Below are 18,837 nucleotides of genomic sequence, written 5' to 3' on the forward strand. Positions count from 1 at the left end.
TGCTTTACAAATGAGGAAGCTGAGACACAGATTAGTTAACTCACTTTAGGTGGTATTGAAAGTATTAATAGTTGTGTCTGGTGATATTTTTGGTTGTCACAACAAGGAAGCGGGATGCTACTGGCATCTAGTGAGTAGAGGCCAGGGATGATGCTAAATATCTTACAGTGCTTAGGAGACATAATAATGAATTATCCAGCCCAAAATGTTAATAATAGTGTAGAAGCTGAAAAACCCTGCACAATGCTGCAATGCCTCTCCAACACCATCTTATGTTATCCTTCTTTGCTCACTATGCTTCACTTACATTATTCTTTACTTTCCTCGAACCCCCCATACCCTTGTCTTGCTCAAGGCCTTTGTATTAGCTGGTTCCTTAATCTTTGGAGCTCAGTTCACTTCCTCAGACAGGTTTTCCCTGACCATCCTATGTTAGAGTAGTCTTCCTTACATTTCTTCACTGTTTATTTCTTTTCTTTTCTTTTCTTTTTTTTTTTTGAGACGGGGTCTTGCTCTGTTGCCTGGGCTGGCCTTGAATTCATGGGTTCAAGTGATCCTCCCACCTCAGCCTCCCGAGTAGCTGGAACTACATGTGCGTGCCACCAAGCATGGCTTGTATCTCTTATAGCAACTGCCTCTATCTGAAATTATCAGATAAAATTATTGTTTGTCTCCACTAAAAAAGGATAAACATCTTGAGACAGGTATTAGTCTTGTTCACAGCTGTTCAGGAACAGTGCCTGGTACAGGGTGGGAACCAACATTAATATTTATTGAATGATTGGCTGTGCGCGGTGGCTCACACCTGTAATCCCAGCACTTTGCGAGGCCGAGATGGGCGGCTGACTTCAGGCCAGGAGTTCGAGACCAGCCTGGCCAACATGGTGAAACCCCATCTCTACTAAAAATACAAAAATTAGCTGGGTGTGGTGGCACACGCCTGTAATCCCAGCTACTCGGGAGGCTGAGGCAGGAGAATCGCTTGAACCTGGGAGGAGGAGGTTGCAGTAAGCTGAGATCTTACCACTGCACTCCAGCCTGGGCGACGGAGCAAGAACCTGTCACACACACAAAAAAAAGAATAAAGAAAAAATATTTATTGAATGAATAAATGAATATCAGGTACTGAGATTAAAATGGCAAGCAAAACCCCCGCCTTTATGAAGCTAGCAAGTTATGGAGGTAATCACATGATAAACAAATAATATATAATTAAGCAAACAATAGACCACTCAGGAGGTTTACGGTCTACCAACCAACTCCTAATCCAGGGCAAATGAGCAAACTGTGTTAGGGACCTACAACTTGCAGGATCTGGATAGAGATGGCAATTAGCAGCATCAACTCTCACCTTCATGGCTGGGATATAACATTTCAAATTGGTCCTGGGCGTGGGGATAAAGGGAGGGCTGTGATTCAGGCCTGAGGATGTGGAGGTGTCTTGGGCTGGGCTGCTTTCACGCCAGCAGAACTCCAGGGCCAACTCTAGGGCCTTCTCCAGGCCGCAAAGCGGACCCTAGGACCCCGGCCCGCGCTGCAGTGGGGAGGGTCAGCAACCTCCACCCACCCTCATCCTCCCCCATCCTCCCGGGTACTCACCGCGCCACTGGCCCTGCAGCTAGCTACCGTTGCTATAGCGGCGACAGCGTGGCGGGCGGCTGGCCGAGAGGAGCACGGGAGAAACATGGCAGGCTCCCGTAGCCTCCTGGGAAATGTAGTTCTCCTCGAACTCTAGCCTGTTTGCTCGCGGGGTAGCGGACTACGCTCTTCCAGCTGTCGGACCTGGGAAATTCTCCTGTGCTAAATCCCGTGGCGCTCGCGGGCGTCGCCGCGATGCATCCTGGGAGTTGTAGTTTTCTCCACTCTGAGGGAGAATAGCTCCAGACGGGAGCAGGACGCTGAGAGAACTACATGCAGGAGGCGGGGTCCAGGGCGAGGGATCTACGCAGCTTGCGGTGGCGAAGGCGGCTTTAGTGGCAGCATGAAGCGCACCCCGACTGCCGAGGAACGAGAGCGCGAAGCTAAGGTATGTCGGGCTCCCGGGGCCTGGAGATCTTCGTGCGCTGTGAGCAAGGATCAGGGAACCGGAAGGGCTTGGTTTGATGGCGAGCGGATGCGCGGTGTTAAACTAAGGGATGACAGGGCCTTGTCAGCAAGGGACCTGGAGATATTAGAGGGGGTGTTACAAATTCGTGCTCTTCAGGATGCAGGCCAAGTCTTGTTGGATCGGCTCAAAAATGAGAAGCAAGATACCCATTTCCTTGTCCTTCTTCTGCATCTATTCCTTGGTTAAATTTGTCGCCATCCCTGTGCCTCAGTTTACCGGATTCTCAGATGACTGTGATCATACCAGCTGTGCTTTCTCATAATGGTCTCTGAGGACTGAGATCGGCTTAGATGAAATATCTGTGCAGTCAGCTGTGTTTCTTTGGAACAATTGTCTCCGTGACCAGCTGAGAACAGTTTGTGTCTTTTAGCGCTGTGGATATGAATCTTTAACTACATTGCTCCTCTCTACCTTTGATGTTCAGCTTCTGGTAGTTGCCATTCCATGGGATGACCATAATAATGGCAACAGCGATTTTAAAAAGCATTTATTGTGGGTCAGGCACTGTATTAAGTGCATAATATTTAAATTATTTCATATCATTGTCACAGCAGATTACAAGATAGATATTATACAGATGGAGTATAAATAACAGCCCAGCTTCACAGATGAAGAACTGAGGCTCAGAAGCATTGAGTGTTTTCCTTTCTCTCATTCCCAAACTCAGATCCTGTTGATTTGTCTACGTATATTGGGAATATGCCCACTTTTTTTTTCATCTCCACTACCTTGGACCAAGCTACCATTATCTTTTTAATAGACTGTTGGAATAGCCTATTGATTGGCCTACACTCACTCTACACCCTAACTTAACTCTTCTTCCACCTTCTCTCCCTTCCCTCAACTACCATTCTCTTCTGCACACCATAGAGTAAGATCTTCGTGAAATGTAAATATAATTATGTCCCTTTCCTTTCTCCTTACTCTGCCAACCACCTGTTTAAAAATATTCCATGGCTTTCTGTTGCTCTTAGGATAAAGGCAAAAACTTCACATTGCCTGCAAGATCCTGCATGATCTGGACCCAACCTGCTTTCACAACCCCATTGGATATGACACTCTGCTCTCTGCCTACCAGTCACTTTGGCCTTCTTAAAAGTCACTCTTCCCTATACTTTATCGGGCTTCAGGGCCTTTGCACATGTTATTTGCTGCCTACTCTATGTTAGGCAAATATTGGCAGTGAATATCAGTGTTAAATAACGTAGACACAGTTCTTGCTTTCATAGAATTTCATCTTACAAGTGAGTCTGTTTAGGGCAATACACCTAAGGATTTAAAATATAAAATCTGCTCTATATTGATCTGAGTTATTGCAGTATTTCGTAAGGGACCAGAAGTTTTCATGCTTGAGTCTGCATATGATGTGGATAATATATTAAAGATAAGCACAAAGAGGGTGACCCTTCTGCTTTAGTCTACACAGTGCAAAGAAACAAATGTCACCTCATGGTGTTGTGCATGATGTCTTTCTCATCTTTCAGGTTTATTTTTAAAGTATTTCATTTATTCTGTGAAGATTTGTTGAGCACCTATTATTTGCCATACGTTGGGATTATAATTTTGGCTGAAATAGAATCACTGCACCAAAGAAGCTCTTACTCTATTGAAACCATAACCATTGCCTGTGAGGTAGTTATTAGTGTCATCCATATTTTAGAGATTTAGAAACTGAGACTTGTAGGTAAATCGTGACTTGCCCAAGGCCACTTGGTTGCTAGGTGAAACTAGTGCTCTGAGCCAGGTCTTCTGACTCCAAATTCAAGGCTTTTCCCATTTTCTGCTTGTGAAACATGTTGAATTAGTAGAGCAAATTGTCTTCCTTTTTTCTTTAAAAAATTGGCTGTTCATTTAAAATTTGTTTGCTTAATATTATTTGTTAGAACAAAGTATAAGTAGTTGTTTTAAATCTTAAATGTAAAGTGTCCAATGGCTCATGAATTATTTTCTCTTTTTCTAATCAATGTTATTGAGGTATAATTTACCTACAGTCATTTGCAACCATTTTTGTGTACAATTTGATGCCTTTTGACAAATGTATATACCTGCAAAACCGCCATAGTTGGCATAGCGAACATTTCTCTCCTAAGTTCCCTCTCGTTAATTTGTGGTTAGTCTGTCCCTCCACCTTGGCCCCCAAACAACCACTGATATGTTTTTTGTCTCTGTAGATGCATCTGTATTTTCTAGGTTTCATATAAATGGAAGCATACAGTGTATACTTTTGGGTCTTTTTTTCATTCAGCGTATTGATTTTTTTTTCAAAATAGAGATGGTGTTTTGCTGTGTTGCCCAAGTTGGTCTGGAACTCCTGGGCTGAAGCCGTCCTCCTGCCTCTGCTACCCAAAGTACTGGGATTATAGGCGTGAGCCACTGTGCCTGGCCAGCATAATGATTTTTGAGATTAATCCGTGTTGTTGTATGTATCAATAATTTGTTCCTTTTTATTGCAAATTAGTGGCCCACTGTATGGAGATACCACATGTTGTTTATTCATTCACTTGTTACTGGACATTAGGATTGTTTCTGGTTTTGGACTCTTATGAAAAAAGCTGCTTTTACCATTCATGTATGAGTCTTTCCATTTTCATTTCTGTCAAAAAAAGCTGCTATGACCATTCACCTAAGAGTCTTTACATTTTTATTTCTGTCGGGTAATGCCCAGGAGTAGAATTGCTTCGTGATAGGCGAGTTCTTTGTTTAACCTTATGAAGAAATTGCGAGTTTTCCAAAGTGATTTGACCATTTGTTTTAGTTTCTTATGGCTGCTGCAACAAGTTACCACAAACTTGGTGGCTTAAAACAACAGAAATTTATTATCTTACAGTTCTGGAGATGAGGCATTGAAATCAAGGCATCAATAGGGCCATACTCCCTTTGAAGGACTCTAGGGGAAACTCCTTCCTTGCCTCTTCCAGCTTCTAGTGTCCCTGGTGTTCCTTGGCTTGTGGTAGCATCACTTCATAACTTCTCTGCTTCCATCTTCATGTGGCCTTCTTCTCTCTGTTTCTGTGTCTCAAATCTCTCTCTCCTTTCTGTTAAAAGGATGCCAGTCATTGGATTAGGACCCGTCCTAAATCCAGGATGATCCTGAGATCCTTAAGAGCCTCAACTTAATTACATTTGCAAGGACACTTTTTCCAAATAAGGTTACATTCACACGTGCCAGGTTTTTGGATTCGGACATATCTTTTTGGGGAACAATATTCAAATGCACTGCACCCTTTTACATTCCTACCAACTGTTGGTAGGAATGTAAAATGAGAGTTCTACTTGTTTCATATCTTTTCATCGCTTGTCAGTCTTTTACATTTTAACCATTCTAGTAGGTGTGCAGTGATATTTGATTTTAATTTGCATTTCAGTGATGACTAATGAGGTTGCATATCTCTCTTTTTGTAAATCTTTATTGAGGTATAATTTACATACCATAAAATTCACCTGTTTTCAGTGTAGGACTCAATGGTTGGTAGCATATTTGCAGAGTCGTGTTACTGTCACCACCGTCTTATTTTAGAATAGTTCCATTCCAGAAGAAACTTTGTATTCATTTGCATTTATTTCTCAATTCTACTTCCTCCCTAGGGAACCACAAATCTACTCTGTTCTTTAGATTTGCCTTTTCTGGACATTTTTGTATAGATGGACTCATACAATATGTGGTCTTCTTTCACCCAGGATGTTTTTGAGGTTCATCCATGTTGTAGCATATATTGGTACTTTGTTCCTTTTTATTACACAGTGGATAGAATTCCAGTGTCAGGCCGAGCACGGTGGCTCACGCCTGTAATCCCAGCACTTTGGGAGGCCAAGGCAGGTGGATCACCTGAGGTCAGAATAACTTAGATCAAAACCAGCCTGGCCAACATGGTGAAACCCTGTCTCTACTAAAAATACTAAAATTAGCCAGGAGTGGTGGCACATGCCTGTAATTCTAGCTACTCGGGAGGCTGAGGCATGAGAATCACCTAACCTGGAAGGCAGAGGTTGCAGAGAGCCCAGATTGTGCCACTGCATTCCAGCCTGGGTGACAGAGTGAGACTCTGTCTCAAAAAAAAAAAAAAAAAAAGAATTCCAGTGTCAGGATATACCATATTTTGTTTATCTGTTCACCAGTTGATGGACGTTTGATTTGTTTCTACATTTTGACTATTACGGAAAATGCTACTGTGAACATTTGCACCCTAGTTTTTGTGTGGACGTGTTTTCATTCCTTTTGGGTAGATACTTAGGAGTGGAATTACAGGTCTTATGGTAAATCTATGTTTAACATTTTAAGAAACTGACAAACTGTTTACTTGTGTGGCTACACCATTTTACATTTCCCACCAGCCATTTTGAGGGTTACAATTTTGTCACATCCTTGTCAACACTTGTTGTTGTCTGTCTTTTCTATTGTAGCCATTATAGTGGGTGTGAAGTGGTATCTCATTGTGGTTTGATTTGCATTTCTCTGATGGGTAATAATGTTAATGCATCTTCTCATGTGCTTATTGGACATGTGTATATCTTCTTTTGTGAAGTGTCTGTTCAAAATCTTTGCCCATTTTTTTGTTGGATTGTTTGTGTACCTATTATTAAGTTTTATGAGTTCTTTACATTTTCTAGATATAAATCCTTTGTTTACTGTGTGTGTTGCAAACATTATCTTCCATTCATCTAGGTTACTTAATAGTTTTTAAGAAAGGTCCACTTTATCAATGTTTATTTTTATGATTCATGCTTTTTGTGTCATATCTATGCAGTCTTTATCCCAAAGTCACAAAGATTTCTTTTTTGCTTTTTAAATTAAACTTTGTCATCCCCATAATGGGCACTTAGTTTTTATTTTTCTTTTCTCTTTGAAATAACTTAGATCATATTTTCTCTCTTGCGATTGCTTATGCTATGGACTTTTATGCTGTTTCCAAGTCTGGAGGGTGAATAAGAAGGTTGGACCACATAGCTTTCTACGATTAACATTTATTTAATTTGTGTTAAGCACATGAGAATACTATACGGTATTCATGCATTTTTAAAATGAACTTTTCTTCTAAGGCATATAATAGAACAGTCCAGATGAGTATTTGATGGTTTGAGTTAGAACCATGGCGTCTACTATTTCCTTACTGTTGGGATAGGGGATTCATACCCTGTGCCTCAGTTTCTCCAGTCATTAATGAGGTTAAGAATAGCTGCTTCTGTGGGTTGGTGTGAGGACCCAGTGTGATGAGGTCTAGCTACTATTCCAGGGGTAGAGTAGCATGCCCTTGATTGAGTTTGGTGGCCTGAGGGGTCCTCAGCTGGGGTGGGGCTGGCCCTATGCATTTTTTCTCAGATGTTATAATTTATTATTTTGAAATGATTTAAAACTTATTGAAGAGCAAGAGTAGAACCTAGAGCTCTCATAGACCTGTTTGTCCATATTCGCAGGTTAACATCTTGCTGTGTTCACTTTATTGCTCTCTTTCTCGCCATATATATCCACATGAACAATTTTTTTAATGAACCATTGCAGAGTAAGTTGGAGACATCAGTCCTCTTTACCCCTAAATAGTTCAGCATATATTTCCTAAGAACATGGACATTCTCTTACATACAAATATAAGCACAATCAATTGTTAATTTCAGAAAAAGTTAACATTGATATAATGCTATTATTTCATCCAAAGTCCATATTCAAATTTTGCTAATTGTCCTAGTAATGAATTTTATAGCATTTTTTTCCTGGTCCAGGTTCCATCTGGATTGCATATTACCTTTCATTGTCAGGTCCATTTGGTCTCTTCTCCTTTAATCTGGTGTCCTTTCATGTCCTTTAAATTGGTTCCTCATCCTTTTTCTTTCAAGACATTGACATTTGTGATGTGTGCAAGCTATCTTTTATTTATTTAATTTTTTTGTAGAATGGCCCTGTATTCTTATTTGTCTTATGTTTCCTTATGATTAGATTCAGATTTTTTTTTTTTTTTTTTTTTTTTTTTTTTTTTTGAGACCGAGTCTCGCTCTGTCGCCCAGGCTGGAGTGCAGTGGCGCGATCTCAGCTCACTGCAACCTCCACCTCCCGAGTTCAAGCGATTCTTCTGCCTCAGCCTCCCGAGTAGCTCAGACTACAGACACGCGCCACCACACCCAGCTAATTTTTGTATTTTTAGTAGAGACGGGTTTCACCATGTTGGCCAGGCTGGTCTCGAACTCCTGACCTCGTGATTCACCCGCCTCGGCCTCCCAAAGCGTTGGGATTACAGGCGTGAGCCACCGTGCGCAGCCCAGATTTTGCATTTTTGCATGTATATTTTTGAGGAAAGATGGGGCCTCTAGAGGTCACATATTTATAATCCACATATGCCTCCTGGCTGTAGGTAAGTTTTATTCGGCCCAAACAAACTAAAAGTTGTTTCAGAATTATTTTCTAATATTTAAAAGTTGAGGGATTTCACATAAAGATCTGGGTGTCTGACTCTCTTGAAAAACTCAAGTATCTGGTAACAGTGGGCATGCATTTTCCTAACTAGAATTGAATAGTGGCTTCCCTTTTAGGTGGGAAATGTGCTTTCCATTTTGCTGTCATCCAGTTTTGCCCCTTAAGTGACAATATAGTGGTGTAGTGTGGAGCTTTAGATGCAGACTCCTGAAATTGAATTCTGCTCCCTCATTTACTTGCGCAAGCAATTTAACTTCTCTGAGCCTCCATTTCCTCATCTATCTAATAGGAGTGATACGGTTCTGGTAGGGATTGAGATATTATATAGCACATAAAACATTGCTGGCATACAGTAAAAATAAACATTGTTATCATCATCATCATTATCACCATCATCACCACCACCTTCACTACTGCCTATCTGACCCCAGTAGATATATATTCTGTATGTATATATATATGTATTCTGATCCCAGGACGTTTATTCTGTAAACTTATGTTGAGTGTCTAGTCAAGTGGATTTTCTCAAATGGGGTTCCATTAACTTATTTCCCATGCAGCCAGAATGGTACTAGTTTTGTACCACCTTTCAGAAAATTGAGAATATAGTCACTCAAACCATTTTCTGTGTTCTGTGGTTCAGATAAGGAACCTGATTAAGTGTCGAGTAGTGTACTCAGCACCAGGGTAAAGATGGCAGACACAGTCCCATGGAACTGGCTGGCTGTCCATGGAAGGTAAGTAAGTACCAACAGCAGAGTGGTGAGTTTTATCACGGGAGGACATGGTAGCAAAGAGGATCTAACATGGCCTAGTAGTCATGGAATTCCTTCCTTAGAAGATCTGTTTAAAGGTGTATCCTTATGAGAGGCCTGGGATTCCTTACGGGGTTTTTCAGAAACATTAACACTGTTTCATTAGTCATGGAATAAAAAGCTATGGATGTTGAAATCCAAGTTAGCTTCAAAGACTCTTATGCTGGCTTAGGTTAGATAATCTTTTAAACTATTAAAAATAGAACTAGTTTATTATGGAAATGGTTATATACCTAAGAACATTTAATAATTTTGTTTGAGTAATGTACATTTTTATCAATGAAGGAAAATATCCAGAATATGTAACCTACCGTTTTAAGTAACATGATTTAAAAACTCTTCTGCTTTTGGTGATAGTTGTCTTATCAACTTTAAATGATAAGGTTTATTGAGTTATAAAAATAATAACTTGGCCAAATGCAGTGGCTTATACCTGTAATCCCAATGCTTTGTGAGGCCAAGGTGGAGGAGGCTCACTTGAGACCAGGAGTTGGAGGTTACAGTGAGCTGTGATTGTGCCACTGCACTCCAGGCTGGGCAACAGAGTGAGACCCTGTCTCTAAATAATAATAACAATAACTCAACAAAAGAAAGTTTGTTATTTATGTTTTTACTGACTGGGTATTTTTACCTTATTTTATATTTCAAATTTGGCATTTTATTGAGGTCCTGAGAAGGTTCTTTTGGAGTCTACTTTTATTATGGGCCATTCTAGATTATGTCACCAGTTTATCTAAACTGGACACTAAATATAGGACAGTTTTGGTGTTAGGCCAAAGACCAGGGGACTTGAAAAATGAAAACCTCACCTGACAGATTCTACTCCGTTTTTTTTCCTTCTTCCCGAAATCCATTATTATTTTTTGCTTAATCTCTCCTTCAATATATGGGTAAGCCTTTAATCACTGTTTCGGAGGTTTAGTTGACTTCTGTAAATAGAAGAAGAGTTAGTGTATTTGATCATAGTTTCCAAACCACTTTTAATACTGTACCTTACTTGAAAATTAACCATCTAAACTATCGAGTAACAGTGAGTTCTTGTTGCTTTCTGTTATTTCCAGGCTGTTTCCTAACCCTCCTAGTATTGGTTTTGAAAACTAAATTAGCCATTCAAAAAAAGTCTTAGACACTTTGAGCAAACAGTAGCTTCCTTGAAGATAGCATTTGTGTCTAATTCATCTTTTCATCTCTCCATTGTACCTGGCAGGATGTCTTCCACAAAGGAGACATTAATAAGTATCTGGTGAAGAAAGATTAAATGGTTGAGAGAGTCCAGCATCTGTTATGTGATACATGTGACCCTTCATAATTATGATTCTGGATCCTTGGCTGCTAATGAGATTTACCGTGGCTGAGTTTAGTGATACAGATTTTGGCATGTAGATGATAGTCTCCAAAAAAGTAGAGATCATGGTTTTTTTTTTTTCCGTTTTGTCATTCACCATTTTATCCCTAGCCCTTAAGATTTTGCCAGACACATGGTAGATATTCCATACTTGTCAAACAATGAATGAATGAATTCCCAAGAGCATCACTCGTTATTGGTCAGTAGACTTTCTAATAGTGAGAGATGGAACCGGAATTTGAAAGAAGTAATGGAAAATGGTTAAGTACCTTATGAATTTTAAATTAATATACCATAGGTGTGGGCATTAATTTTGAGAAACAAGACTCTTCTGTTCAACACATACTTTAGCAACTGTCAACACTTGTTTTCAAGTGTTCTCTTCCAATTTTAAAATGCCAGTTTACCTTTCAGATTTAGAGTATTTTGTTGTTGTTAGTTTATTATGGCAGTTTTCTTGCTAAAGTTATATTTAAAGTGTGACTTTCTAACTTCTAGAGGAGAGGAACTTTTGTTAAGGTGGTACTTTTGGAACCTTAATGAAAAACACACCTTAGAGAAGGTGAATTTAGAGTTCTGCTAAGCACATTCATTTACTCTTCTATTATAAACTGGTTTTGTAATATTTTATAAAATTGTCTCACTGGTTGATTTCACAATGTAAACTGGGAGGATTCTTAGGATTCCTTGGGTTGGGTTAGAACAGGTTCAAGAGATGAAGATTTGTGTTGGTAGGGGCTTGTTTCCAAACGTTTGTCCTTGGCATGCTCTTTGTTAAGCCATCACATGTTTGAAAGTTAAACCTTGAATTGGTGCCATGGTTTGCATTTAAAAAAATGTATTTTATTATGGTAAGAACACAACATAAGATCTACTCTCTTACCACGTTTTTAAGTGTACAATAAAGTATTGTAAACTGTAGGTACAATATTGTATAGCAGATCTCTGGCACTGATTCATCTTGTATAATTGAAACTTTATGCCGCTTGATTAGCTCTTTCCCATCCTCCCAGCCCTGGTCATCACCTTTCTACTCTCTGATTCTATGAGTTTGACTATTAGACGTGCATTTTTGTTTTTGCTATAAGCATCTGTCCTGTTGCTATGCTGATCATTTATTTACTCTGTAGTTTTGGAAATGACCTGCTTATAAGATAACCATGCCTCCCCTTATGTTAGAAAACTGCCATATGGATAAAGGGCAGTTAAGACCTTTACAACTGGTAGAAACCAAGTAGAAAATTCAGTTTGAAGGACCAAATTATGTTGCAGCTGCTCTGAGGAGGAGATTTGTTGCCAGAGCATGAGTGTTTTCATAATTGTTTGTGATCAGAAAATTCAGAGCTCTGATTTCTGCATTAGCCCTAAGTCTGCCCTTTGGCACCTTCATTTAGTGATTGGATCATTCAAGGCTGAGCCTCAAGGGCCAGCATTTCTCCAGTAATAATATAAAATGGGCTGATGTTGCAACCTTAACTCACTCTGCTGAATTGGGCATGATTAAAGTCTCAAGGCTGCATTAATATGGATTTTCTATTTCTATGTACAGCCGTCCATTATCTCACTATTTTCCAGTTTGCCATTTTTTGAAAACAAAGATGGAAAATTCTGCTGATGAAATTTTTTTTTTGTCTGTCAGCACAACAGCATTTTTTGGGCTTAAGAATATGAGAATAGCACCGGGCAAATGAATGCAAACATTACAGTTTATGTGGACTCTAGCCTGTTGTCATGTCAATCTTGTTATTTAGGTAAATAGTGTGCAATTTTTCACCGAATCAGCAGCCAATATGCTGCAAGCCATTTTTGTTTTAGTTACATTATTGGCTGGTAACACTATTAATGAGACAATAATTGGGAAATAGTAGTCATTGTTCTCATAAAACACGATCCTTGTGTTGGAACCACAGCCAGGCAGAGGAGTTGCATATGCAGACTGCAAGGGAGGAAAGGATGAGTAGCCAGTGTTCCCAGCTTTTAAAATCATCAGACCCCTGCTGCTTAAATTGCCCCAGCTGTTAATGCTGGAACCATTACAGTAATGGACTCAGCAAATGAAGGAGAACGAAGACACGCACACTTTATTACCAGAGGGGCAATTTTCTCTTCATATGTAATAGCAGCGGTGCCTCATATTGATCAGACCATCAAGATACTAATCCTCTGTAAAATTACTTGTTATAACTGAAAATGTGTTAATCCAAATCAGTCTGTGTCCTGACTGTCTACTTACTATTGAATACAGACTATTAGATGCTTTATTTTTCATGATTTAAAGGCTTTGCCCTGAAAATGGTTGGCTTTTCCCTTGCAACACTGAGTGCTTAATCTTAGCTATAGCCCAGGGTTGTCTTTTTGTTTTAAACAGAACATCACCCACTTAATTAAGGAGTGAGTGTCTGTCTTGCTGAGTTATGCTGGTGTTTTATGTTCCTCTGGATTTATTAAGCATCTTGTTTTACATTCAGTCTGCGGTTTGTGCTGTAAATAAAAATAGGCCCATCTTGCACATATTAGAAATTTGCAGGTAGCAAATGTCAATAAGTACCAGGGATATAAGGTTGTTTGATTTATATTTCAGGCACCAGGTTGTGGTTTGTCGATTGAACCCATAGGCAGGATGCATCTTGGTGTCTTCTGTGGAGCAGATGTGTTTTTGCATCGTTGTCTGAGAAAGTTTATGTTTATTTCTGCATCCTTGGTTCAGTAGATTGCTTTTTAGACAATGAGGCATATCCGCTCCCCCTCTTATGTCTTGTGAGAAATGACTACAGCTAAACATTATTATGAGAAGACCCGTTAAAAACTGATTTCTATCTTCCTGAATATTTGGAATTTTGGGAACTTTGTAAAATTCCCATTTTTTTCATTATAATCTCTTTCCACATACCTTATATGTTTATTTGTATATAGACTCAGATGCCCTCTTGGCAGTATATTTATTCTAATATGTTGTTATAGCCGAAAGCATTTGTGTGACATTCTCTGTAGAGTTCATTCAGAAATACTTAATTAGTACCCTTTGTGTACCAGGACTTGGATTACAGGCTGGAGACTTGAGGATGTGTAAGATATAATCTTTGCCATTGAGGACCTCAGTTTAGGAGGAAGACAGGCGTGTAAACAAATAATTATAATAATGCAGTATAGTAAATACTAGTCTACTGCGAATGTGTACTTCTTGGGAGCATGGGCGCAATAGTAAAATCAGCCTCATTGGTTTTTTTTGCTGTGTTATCAAAAGCAGAATTCTGACATCCACTTTGAGACTTGTTTCTGAATGACTCGTAGCTGTTTGAAAGAAATCTCTTCCTTCCTCACTGGAGACATGTTTACTACCCTAGGGGGATAGTCAAAGGAAAGTTTTCCAAAAATGTTTTGATCAATGACCACATCTTTGGATATGTATAGAGTTTCCCAAGGAGGCTACTTGAAAGGAGATAGTGCTTATGTTGTTTATGTTCTGGCATTTATGTATAAATCAGTCTTATTGCTTTAGAGTATAGTTTATGAGGAGAAACTGTAGCCTGTGGTGGTTAAGAACGTGGAATCCTTTAGCTCTATTTACTGGCTGAGTGATCTTGGGCAAGTCACCTAATCTCCTTGAGCCTCAATCTTCATCCGTAAAATAGGGATCATAATAGTTGTGAAGATTAAATGATTTAATATATGTAAAGCATTTAGAATATTGTTGGGGTAAGTGCTATATAAGGTTATTATTATTATGCGTGTGACTATTAAAGTAATGAAATTATTTTTCATACGTAGCTTATGAAAGTCAGCTTCGTAAATATAGAACCACACTGTATATATAAGTATATGGTATATGAGATAGAGAAGCATTTCTTAAATTTCTTAATGAAATTTTTTTTCTGATTACATAATAATTTTTTATTTTAGAAAAACTAACAAATATGGAAAAATATGAGGTAGAAAAAAGTCTCATACTCTTCAGAGATAAATACTGTTACTTTATATTAGTGTATTGCTTAGAATATTGTTATTATGCTTATATATAATATATACAGTATGACTAATTTTATTTAAATATATTTATGATCTATATTTATATAAGATATATTTTAAAGAAAAATTAGAAAGATAACTTGTATATTTTTTACTCTGCTTTTTTTTTTACCATCCAGTATATTATATTTTTTTCATATAATTCCAATTGTATAGTATTTTATGGATTTTTTTCCATCCTATCATAGGTTATCTTTTAGTGAACATTCTTGTACATAAATCTCTGCAAATCTTTGGAATGTTTCATAGGGTAAATTAAAAGGAGAATTATATGGGCTAACTTTTGTTAAGATTTTTGGTTCTCATTGTCAAGTTGCCACCCGGGGAGGTAATGCCAGTTTCCAATTTAAAGAAGCAATATGTGAGAATGCTTATTGGTACATCCACTCTAACACTGGGAATTATCAGAAAACAAAAATGTTTGCTAATTTGGAGGAGAAGTAGGAACTTGTAGAACTAATTTGTATTTTCCTAATTATTATATTTGGTTGAATTTCCTCCCACCATTTATATTGGCCAAATATAGTTCTTTTGTGATTTGTTTATTCATATAGGCTTTGTTCATTTTGCTAACGTGTTTGTCTTTTCTTACTGATTTGGAAAAATATTTTGTAGATTAGGGATGTTATTTACTAATCATGTGATAGAAATATTTTTCCAGTTTGTTTATTGCCTGACTTTTATATTTTTGTTATTCAAAAGTTTTCCTTCGTTTTTAATTAGAAAAACATTTTCCCCGTCAGTATTAGATTAACAGTCACGCGTTCTTCTGGTTATTAATATTTTATGTTTTTTTCATGTAATTGTTAAAATGTGTCTAGAATTTAGTTGGTGTTATGGTATGGAGTAGATGTGGAAATTTTTCTTCCCCAAGGCCAATCAGATATCGCTGCCTGCATTTATTGACTTATCTTTTACGTACTGATTTGAATGCTTAAATAATCAGATCTGCTTTTTATCCTGTTTGTTTTTACTTTGACACATCATTTTAATTGCCATCGATTTATAATATCTTTCTATATTTGGCAGCATGAGGCCCCTATAATTAGTCTTTACTTTCAAAAATTCTGTGGCTCATCTCTTGCTTTGAGAAGACAACCTAAATTTTTTCCCAGGTAAATTTAAAATTCCCCTTTTCAAGGTCCCCCATGTGCCCCACCAGTCTTTTGGTATTTTAATTGTTATTGCATTAAATTTATACATTAATTTGGAAATAACTGAAATATTTATGGTAAATCATTTTTCTCATTCAATAATTATCTGTCTCTACATTTATTTAAGTTTTATGATCTTCAGAAAGCTTTGTAATTTTGTTCAGTTGGGCACCATTTATTACTTTATGTAAAATATGTGGGTATTTTATATTTTTGATTACTATTTTTTGGTTACTATTGAAAATGGGATATTTACAAACTGTGTTTTTTAAATGATACTTAAGAAAGTTTTTTATGTGTTTGCTATTTTTCTATTTGGCCACAATACAGAATGCATTCTTATCATTCTAATAGTTTTGGATGATTTTCTTGGGTTTTCTGGATATTTACGAGGTCGATAATCTACTTATTTGCAAATATAATTTGTTTTTTCCTCTTTCAGTAATTATACTCTCCTCTCCTTTTTTTTTCTTCTATTATTACCTTGTCTAGAACCTCCAGTTGGTAGTGGTTATAGCAGATAGTCATGTCTTCAACAGTTATACTTTGGGATTCTAGTATTAAGTAAAGTGGTAGTTGTTGGCAGTTATCTTTGATTCTTACTTTGTTTTTTTCAGGGACTGAGGTTGAATTTTATTGAATTTTAGGAACATTTTTTGGACATCTCTTTAGATGGTAGTATCTTTACTTCTACTGATAAAATGTAATTTATTAGACTTTCTAATAATGGTTCCTTGGGATAAAGCCTACTTGGTTATATTATATAGGTCTTTTAATATATTGCTGAATTCAACATTTTAGTATATTTCAATTAGGAAAGTAAGATGGGTCAGTATCAGGGATTCTTATGGAAACCGCAGAGTGGTACTCCAGGGGTTGAGGGTATATCAGAATCTTTGAATGGGGCATATATAACATACATGTTGAACATAATTCAAGCTACAGTTTGTAAAGCCTAATAAAGCATTTTTGGCTGATGGGGATAAGATCACAGTAGAAGAAGGTAAAGTGAGTAAAAATATTGAGAAACTCCTTTTTGTGCTTTCTTCTGTCAAATTTGGTATCATATTATGCTAGTATCATAAAATGACTTGCAGAGTTTTCCTCCTCCCTGTCTGCTTGGGAACCATTTACAAAGCATTAGGATTATTTGCCTGTTGGAAGTTTGAACTTTACTTCTTCTTCTTCTTTTTCTTCTTCTTCTTTTTTTTTTTTTTTTTTTTGAGCAGAGTCTTGCTGTGTCACCCAGGCTCACTGCAGCCTCTGCCTCCCGGGCTCAAGCAGTTCTCCTGCTTCAGCCCCCCGAGTAGCTGGGATTACAGGCGTGCACCACCATGCTTGGCTATTGTCTATTTAGTTTTCTTCTTGAGTAAATTTTGGTCATTATATCTTAGAATGGGAGAGTTTTACATTTATTGACATGGCATTGAGCATAACATTCTCTGGTTTACTAGGGTAGAATTGTGTATAGTTTTATAATTTAAAAAATTCCATATTCACTTTTTCCATCTTCTTTTAAATTATAACTTTGTACATTCATGTCTTCTCTTTAAAAATTGACTATATTTGCTGGTAGTCTTTTTTTTTTTTTTTTAAACAAGCTCTTAAATTTGTTTTTGCTCTAATTCATTAATTTCTACCTTTGTTTTTATTGTTTTCTTTGTCCTGCATTGCCTAAGCTTCTTTTGGCAACATCTTGAGATGAATGCTTACTTATTCATTTTTATTCTTTTTTGTTTAATATGGAAAGTATTTCAAAATCTTAAAATAGTTTTATCTTTTCGGTTTCTGTAGCAATTTGTGCATGTTTTTGTAGCACTTATTCAGTATTCTAAGATTTTTTTCATTTTCTTTCTCATACCTTAGTTATATAGACTATACTTTATTTTTCTTTGTACACCAATGTCCGCAGAGTCTTGAACACAATAGGTACTGAACTAATGTTTCCTGAATGAATACCCTGAATTCCCCCATTCCCCTTTCACTCCACACAAATAGTAAGTAGCCTGCTATAGTTAGTGGAAGTTTAACTCTCCAACTACCAGTGCACATCACTGGTGGTTGGAGGGCTAAACTTGTAGTCTCACATTCCAACTACCAGTGCACATCACTAGTAGTTGGAAGGCTAAACTTGGAGTTTCACATATGCCACTTACTACGTATTACCTTGTATGAGTCCTCCAATCTCTGTGATGTTTCATCTGTAAAATGGGGATAATAACTCCCTTCCCTGCTTCATCTGAGATGTCATCAATAAGATAATAAATGTAAAAGAACTTTGAATACTAACAATGTTATGTAGATATAAATATGATTTAAAATAGGTTTTTAGCATTCTTATCTCATCCACCACTTCTCCCCCTCCCCACCATGTAGAAATTATCAAGTTCTTAGGAACAGAAACTTATTTTGAAATAGACAATATTGTACATATTCATGGAGTACATAGTGATGATTTGATACATATCGTGTATAGTGATCAGATCAGGATAATTAGCATATTAATCATCTCAAACATTTATTATTTCTTTGTGTTAGGAACACAGAAACTTAAAAAATATATATATATATCTCTGTGTCTTCTGAAGTATCTAGCACAGAACTTTGTTGACAGATATACAGTAAATATTTGTTGACTGGATGTTTTCTGAGATGTATTTTTCTTTTTCTTTTTCTTTTTTTCTTTGAGACAGAGTCCTGGGTCCTGCTCTGTCACCCAGGCTGGAGTGCAGTGGCACAGTCATAACTTACTGCAGCCTCGACCTCCTAGGCTCAAGCAGTCCTCCCACCCCAGGCTCCTCAGCAGCTGAGACTACAGGTGTGCGCCACCAAGCCTGGCTAATTTTTGTACATTTTGTAGAGACTGGGTCTCACTATGTTGCTCAGGCTGGTTTCAAACCCTTGGGCTCAAGCTATCTGCCTGCCTTGGTCTCCCAAAGTCCTAGGATTACAGGTATGAGCCACTGCACCTGGCCTGAGACCTACTT

At 37.7% G+C, this 18,837-nt stretch overlaps 2 protein-coding genes across 14 annotated transcripts in view; one reads left to right on the forward strand and one right to left on the reverse strand.

Annotated features, from left to right (window-relative positions):
• The window catches only part of RPGRIP1L (RPGRIP1 like), a 118,256-nt gene that overhangs the window by 98,746 nt on the left and 673 nt on the right, over positions 1–18,837 (reverse strand). For 3 of the 6 annotated variants that reach the window (XM_001166735.7, XM_054668400.2, XM_009430803.5), the window contains exon 1: positions 1,600–2,479. Coding sequence is in view for 1 of the 6 variants with exons in the window: in XM_063797133.1 (XP_063653203.1) it covers positions 10,135–10,179 (45 nt within the window). In the remaining 5 variants the exon portion in view is untranslated. Of the gene's footprint in view, positions 1–1,351; positions 2,480–10,134; positions 10,255–18,837 lie in introns of those variants that run through there. The other 3 variants (XM_063797133.1, XM_054668398.1, XM_063797134.1) reach the window with 3 other exon arrangements.
• The window catches only part of FTO (FTO alpha-ketoglutarate dependent dioxygenase), a 404,215-nt gene continuing 386,853 nt past the window's right edge, over positions 1,476–18,837 (forward strand). For all 8 annotated transcript variants that reach the window (XM_009430806.5, XM_024349837.3, XM_510968.7 and 5 more), the window contains exon 1: positions 1,476–2,026. In XM_009430806.5, the coding sequence (XP_009429081.2) occupies positions 1,982–2,026 (45 nt within the window). In that variant the 5' untranslated portion in view covers positions 1,476–1,981. The remainder of the gene's footprint in view (positions 2,027–18,837) is intronic.

This window comes from Pan troglodytes, chromosome 18 (genome assembly GCF_028858775.2).
Source record: "Pan troglodytes isolate AG18354 chromosome 18, NHGRI_mPanTro3-v2.0_pri, whole genome shotgun sequence".
NCBI classification, from domain to species: Eukaryota; Metazoa; Chordata; class Mammalia; order Primates; family Hominidae; genus Pan; species Pan troglodytes.